Below are 7,773 nucleotides of genomic sequence, written 5' to 3' on the forward strand. Positions count from 1 at the left end.
TTAACAGCCATTTTAAAAATTTTTGTTTTTGAAGGATACATTACATAATNATTAAAATATTAATAATTAAATAAATATTTATTTGTCAGAGTTAAAAATTATATTTTCGTAATCAGGAAATCAATCTTAAGAAGTAATGACTATAATTTGGAAAATTTAAGAGATGCTGCCATTGTCCATTATGATTGTTTTTATGCAAAACAGAAATCAATGTTAACGTAATGTCAAATGTATGCTTATTATCTTGAAAGTGAGTGGCTGTAAATTTAATTTTCTATTATTTCGGTGAGTGAGTTATAAAATTTATGGCGTAAGAGCCGTGTGTTATGCAATGTTATGTGTTAGTGAAAAATTTTATGTCCATATGTTATGTGTTAGAGCAATATACCGCCTGGGTTGATGTTAAAAGTATTCAGGTTTAAGTCAATATATCTCGGTTAAAATTAAAACTAAATTTGATATCTTTGAATTTGGTTGAAAGTAGAAACATAAAAAGCAAAGTCATACATAAAAGCAAGCTTAAGTCATACAGATGTCATCAAGATAAGAGAAGATATTTGCATGAAGTTTGTCACCTATCAAATAAGGTAGAATTTGGTAGGCGCAGTTTGAATGGCGTCGTCTCTGGAGTTTTTTTCATTGAGTGAGAAAGTGTGTGACTTTTAAAGTCTAATTACAAGCACAGTATACTCGACGTGGTTGTTTTAATAAAAAATATCTGTACATTAAACGTGTGTGACCAATGCGTACTCTGTTTGCAGGGCTCAGCGTGTTTTCAAACTGCGCTGTTTTTTTATACAATGTTACGGCACGGTAATTTCAAATTCGAGTCGATTTCATTATAAATCTTCTTCGTTTTATATTTGTTGTGTCCTTTTCACATAATTTTTTAAACTTTAAATTTTTCTTCAATGATGTTATCACGTCTCGCGAATTTTAGCAATGACTATTTATTAACAATTTACGTATTTGAAAATCACTCTTGGTCGTATACGATTCCATCATGATTTCTCAGCGTTTTATTTTTCACAACGATTACCCCAGACTCACGTGCGAATGTTTACAAGTTACATGTAAGACAGTCGCAGGCATTGAGAATGCTTCATGATTTTTCGATTCGTAGAGTATATACTCGCTGAATTTTTTTTTTTTTGTATTGAGATTTCTGACAACCACTTTTCTTATGACCACTCATAATTTTATGATCGAGTGTTGTGACTAGTCTCACTCTTTTCCTTATGCTTCGTAGTGTTAGAAAAGTGATAGGTAGTAAAAGGAAAAAACTTAAACGTTGCTATTTTAACAAGTGACGAATTAGATCAAGCACGAGTCGATAGATCTATAAGTTTAGAAACTTTTGAACCAATAGCCCTATCGTTTCTGATACGATTTCATTCGATTTAGCGGTTTATATTGAAAACTATTAAATAAAATAAATAAAAAAACGGTAGCAAAATTTTATTTGTATAAATAACATGTAGATTTGATATATTTGACATGTTTAAACTTCTATCTTTTCTTTTATCTCCATTGCTCTTCAAGTTCTAAATGTCCAATGTTGTTTTTCTTATTTTAACGTTGAATAAGGAAAAAATTAGACCACTCACACAACTTAATCAAAGAAATGCGGATGTAGTTGTGAAACTTACTATTAAGATTAGTTGTGCTTATGACATTTTTTACTGTTTATTTAATACTTTTCATTTATTTTGTAGGTAAATTTGAGTAATTATCTACCTGTCAATGCTGCTGTTGCTCATGCACATGAAGGAACAGATGGCACAGTTTATAACGTAGGAAGCGTTTTTTCAATGCATTCAAAGTACAGGATTTTAAAATTCCCTCCCAAGGGTAACTTTACATCAACCATTTTCTAATAATATTATTTTTTGTTTCTAAAATTATTAGCATGCAATTTTCGTGAATATCATAGTAGAAATTTTCCATTTACTTAGCTAATTTTAATTTTTTTATGACTCTTTCTTTAAAGTACGTTTTTTCCCATCTAATTTTGCAACTTAAAATATCATCTGAACTAGTTAGCTTATTTAAAATTAGTCTCGCAACAATTTTCTCACATAACTCATTTTTTTCACATATATGTTCATAGAACTGTGATAAAGGTGTAAATTATCCAACTGAATCTAAGAGTAGAAATATAAGTTTTAAAAAATTTTTTAAATAATTTTTTCATCACGGATACTACGATTTTGTGCCACATTGTTATGCATGATGCTATTTAATACATTTTAAAAAAAATATTTTGTAAGTATTTACATATATAGTTCTAAAATATCTTAATACCAATAACTAAAAAAAATTTTATTAATAAAAAACCAGTTGAAAAGTACAAGTGACAGTTCGATAAAAATTATTAATTTAGTTTAACAGGTCGCCTTACCGAGGAAGAAAATTTTCGTCGCAAACTTTCCTTCTCCTTCATTACTAATTTAAAAGAAAGAAAAAGTACAGGAAAACCTAGAGTAAGTCATTAAGTTTCAATTTCTGAAAAAATACTTAAAAATATTAAAATGCAAACAAATTAATATAAGAGAACTTTTGCGCTGCTTAATTTAAGTTATCATCTTGTAATTTATTTTCATTTTTATATTTTTGGTATTTAAAACTTCGTGGCTTACTCTAGGTTTGTCTGAACTTTATTTTTCTGCACTTGAAATTTTAAATTAGTAAAAGGAGAAAGAGAATTTGTAATGAAAATATTCTTCCGTGGCATGGCGTCCTTTTAAGTAGGGGAGAGTGGGGTCAATTGCAACAGGGTACGATTGTAACAGAGCAAAAATTTCGAGTGTCGGGTTTTAGATTTGGTTCCTAGGTGGCGCACAAGGTGTATTTAATAAATCTACATGTACACCCCTGCTGGCAACCATTTTTATGTACTTTTGAAAGAGTTACATCACTAAAGATATTTTCACGCTACGTAAGTACTTTTTTTGGTATTAGAATATTATATTGTAACAAAGTAATTTTGTTTAAACAAATAAAAATTATTAACCGAATATGTAAGTGGACACCTTAATTAACATTTCAAAAAAAAAAAGATTAGTTTTGCTAATTAACTAGCATTGTTTTTAACAAATGAAGCTGAAATGGCGTCTTGGGGACAATTGTAACAATAAGTAAAGGGACGATTGTAACAGCTGAAAATAAATAATCTTATGTTTACAAACCATTACTTAACTCTTTAAGAACCACCAATAGTTTCCTATATCATTTATATTATGTTGCATGTGCATTATTTTATTTGTCACCTTTCACAGCATAAATTAAAATTTTTAACCCCTTAAAGTTAAAAGTTTAACCCTTTAGGTCTCTGCTCATTATTATTTTTACTCCTAAAATATCACTACTATTTTGATCAATAAAAAAATATATCACAACTATGATAATATGTATAATTAACTATGTTTTAGTTGAATTTATGAACTGTTACAATTGACCCCTTAAGTGGGGACAATTGTAACAAATGCACGACTGTCAAAAATTGTTAATAACTAATATAATAACATTTAAAATAAGGTATTTTATTTCTTGTAGAGGATAGTCTACTTTATTCGTTCGTCAATTAATACTAATAATATATTGGATTTTTTGTTAGTTAAAAATAGTTAAGTAAAAAATGATACAATTGACCCCACTCTTCTGTACTAATTCCCTTTCATTTTTTTCCTCCCTATATGTTGCTCAAACGCTATTAACGGACTAGGTTTTAAAAATTATTTAACGCAATCATAAAATTCGATTATCAATCAGATTGTGGAGTTTTATAATTGCGTTCAAGAAGTTTTAGATTCGTTTTATAAGTTATCGAACGAACTGTCGCAAAATACGCAAAAATTAACACTATTTTCGACCTTTCTCTTGATATTCCATATTTTCCACATAGCGACTACTCTTCCCAAATATTTAAGAGTCAAAAATCTTAATCTGTCAACAAAGAAGTATATTTATTGAGATAATCAAATCAAAAAATCCTGCACAAAAACTGCTTTAATTTAGCACGAATTCATCAGTATATAAAGGCATGACCGTTTGAACCATTAAGTAAGGCCCCTTATGCGTGAAAATCTTATCATAAAAACTAAAGTTATTCAGATAGCAATTTTTTTTGTCATATTGTACTAATAGTATTGTTTATGCTTTTTTTATAAGAACATTAAAATTGTGAATTTTATCCAACCATTTTATTGTAGAAAAAGAATCCGATAACACATTTGAAAAAGCTTCAGTTGTTTGTACCATACCAGCTTCGAAAAACCTTTCCCTCAGCTATCATCACAGCTTTGGCATGAGCGAAAATTATTTTATATTTGTGGAACAACCTCTTCAGCTGTCTGTTCCAAAGTTAGCAGGGTCTGCTTTTATCACTAAATCAACAACATTTGCTGATGCTCTCTCCTGGAATGAAAGCGAGCCAGTGAGTTATATTCATTTGTGTCAATCTTATTTTCAGTCATATCTCTTTTTATCATATATGTTACACCATTATTCAATGGCGCAATTGATTAAATTTATCTGTTTTTATAAATAGCCTAATCAAATTCAGGTTTTTTTCTTCTGAATATTATTGAAACTTGGCAATACTGTTAGGACAGGTGAACCGTTTTCATTATTGTTTGAACTGTGATTATACTGAGATGATAAACACATTTAGGTACAATACTAAAATAACAAAAGGGATGATTAACATTTACAACTTAGCGTGTAATTTGTTTTTGTTTTTGCTCAGTTAAAGCACCAATATCAAAGGAAATATAGGCTGATCTGCCATACTTAGATTGAATGAGATGTTTAGTGTTTCATTACTTTTGACTAGCTAAAACGCTAAATAAACTTATTTGTACTTTTATATACTTTTTATAACTATTAGTCATGAATCATGCACTTTTTCATTTTCTTGTCCGACCATTGTTTTAAACTGAATGATATAATTCAACGGAACACAAAAGTGTCATAGGCTAGTCACTCATTGAAGATACGTAATTTATTGCATGGCAGTGACAAGCTGTTTTTCGATGTTTCATTGCAAAAAAAGTGATAGCAATTTTCCCCGTATTTTTTTAATCTAATAAATGCATAATTTTTAATCATAACGAATATTTTTTTAAAATTTAAACATGCAATTTTTTCCGTATTTTTTTAATCTAATAAATGGTTTTTTTTTTATCATAATGAATTTTTTTTAAATTTAAACGTGAAAACTTTTTTTTTTAATCTAAAAAAAATGAATAAAAATAAGTTAAAAACTACTTTATCTGATATAGTTTTTGCCTTTATTTCAGTTTACGATACAATGTTTAAAAACTATTTTAAATTTAACATTAAATATTTCTTAAATCTCCGGCTCCAGCTTTGAATATTATTGAACTTTGAACTAATGGCAGGAAATGTAATTTTCTCTTATAAACATGCAGCTTTGAGAAGGAAAAAAAAAGAAATTCATGAATGGAATAAAAATTCAATTAACTAGACTCAAGTAACTTTTGAAGTTATTTTTAATTTTTGCATAAAATATTATAAATTTTTAAATATTTAATGCAAATTATTAAAATGTTAATGGGATAAAAATTCAATTAACTAGATTCAAGTAACTTTTGAAGTTATTTTTAATTTTTGCATAATATATTATAAATTTTTCCGGATTTCTAAAGTAATTTTTTTTTTTAAATTTTGGTCATGGAATAATATAATAAGGTATTTATTTACGTGTCACAAAACTATTCTAAAGATTACTTGAGTCGAAATTTCTCACTTTTACTATAATTTTGTATTGTAATTAAAAATTCTGACCAACTGGAATAACTCTAATTATATTTTTATATATATAATTGCTTTATAAAGGCATACAATCAGGAAAAAATCCCAAAATAATATATTTCAAGTGATAAAAATTGTAAAAAATAAAGTACAATATATTATTGGAAGCTAGGTCTTAGGAGGATATGACATTAACATGCATGTTCAACATACTGAACATATTTTTATTGCATGAATAAAGTTCAAAAATATAATATTTTTCTAAGAATTGAATAGGTTTAAAAATATATAATATTTTACTAAGTTTGTTGCTTTACCTAATAGTTATTACTTTTTCAAACATACGTTACTTGAGGAGCTTGAAGCAATATGCACTATCTTCAAATAAATCACACTCATCAAACTGTTTCTTGCCTCATACTTCAAATTGTAATGTACCTATCTAGGTATATTCCAAGTTTTTAGAATTTCCACCAGATGACAACATAATAACTCTAAAACATATTTTAGTCCACATAAAAATCATGATGTTTTTGACTCTCTTAAACAATTTTAAAACGTGGCTTATCATTGCATCACCCAACACCCTCCAAATACTCTTAAGAATTTATATTCAAAATATTTAGCATCTTGCTCAAGAGCAAAACTAATATCAAACGTGTAATAACTCGAATAAATTGCTCATCGGCTGCAATAGCGGCACAACTCAAAAAATCAAGTTTTGAGATAAGTGGGTTTTGTTTAAAGTTTTCAAAGCAAAATGCTTAAGAAATGCTTTAGTTTGCTTAAACGATGATTACCTTTAAGTTGAATTATGAGTTGTTCTAGTATTGCTGCTGAAAGAATGTGAATTTTCATATTTACACCTGTTCTTAGTCCAAAATGCGTGTGTTTGGAGTTGTGCCACTATTGCAGCCCATGAGCGAAATATATTAATGGGTATTCTAACTATTACTATTCGTAGGCCAATGTGTACTTTGTAATTAAGTAAAAAGCGTTGGTGGGCAGATGGTACACGCAGTTGGGAAGAGAAAAGTGATCAGAAACTTAAACATCGGTTCTTAGAACAGTGAGAGATTGTTTCTTTCTTATATATTATTTTACATTGAGAATTAGACAAAACCCAAATAAACAAGACTAATATTTAAGAAATTATTAAGATTTAATTATATGTATGAAATAAGTGCAATTATGTACGCATACGTAGTTACACATCTGAGATAGCGTAAATTGGCAAAATATGAAATAAATTTCTAAGCTTTTTTTTTCGTATTTATTCCATTTATCCGTATATTTGTCTCATTTAAATTTGCTGAATTCAATGAGATAAATTTCAAGTCGATAGAATTTAAAATGTTAAGTATAATGAATAGAGTTTTGTACTTACATTTATTCACGCGTTTTTAACAAACAATCTTTTTTTTTCAGTGTCGCTTCCATGTCGTACGGCGATCTGATGGCAAACTGCTGGACACCGTGTACCTCTCTAAAGGTTTCTTTGTCTTTCATCATATCAATGCTTATGAAGAAGATGATCATCTTGTAGTAGATCTTTGTGTTTTTGACGATGGAAAGATTGTGAATGAGCTTTACATAAAAGCTCTTGAAGATTTCTTTAAAAATAATCCCCATTGCCCTAATGGCATTCTAAATTCAAGGACGAAGAGATTTGTTCTACCTCTAAAAGTAGAAGGAAAAATTAAGGTTCGTTTGGTATTGTAATATACATTTTGTATATATAAACATATATTTGTACATTGTGCATATTTGTATATACACCGGTGGACAAAATTAAGAGATGGAAGACATTTTCCCAAATATCTAAAAAAAATGAATATAAATAAATGAAATTTGGTATGGATGTAGCTTATTCCATGTTAATAAAGTATGCAAAACAAAAATGAAAGTGCCATTCACTGGCAAGACCTATTGCCAATAAATCCTATGTAGTCTGAACTTAAGGATAAAATATGACAATAAAAGTGAGGCTTGTACAGT

The 7,773-nt window shown here is 28.3% G+C and overlaps 1 protein-coding gene across 1 annotated transcript in view; it reads left to right on the plus strand.

Annotated features, from left to right (window-relative positions):
* The window catches only part of LOC107444254 (uncharacterized), a 60,151-nt gene that overhangs the window by 45,813 nt on the left and 6,565 nt on the right, over positions 1–7,773 (plus strand). The window contains exons 14-16 of the mRNA XM_016058351.4: positions 1,716–1,851; positions 4,212–4,435; positions 7,204–7,479. Coding sequence (XP_015913837.2) covers positions 1,716–1,851; positions 4,212–4,435; positions 7,204–7,479 — 636 coding nt within the window. The remainder of the gene's footprint in view (positions 1–1,715; positions 1,852–4,211; positions 4,436–7,203; positions 7,480–7,773) is intronic.

Source organism: Parasteatoda tepidariorum, chromosome 10, assembly GCF_043381705.1.
Source record: "Parasteatoda tepidariorum isolate YZ-2023 chromosome 10, CAS_Ptep_4.0, whole genome shotgun sequence".
NCBI classification, from domain to species: Eukaryota; Metazoa; Arthropoda; class Arachnida; order Araneae; family Theridiidae; genus Parasteatoda; species Parasteatoda tepidariorum.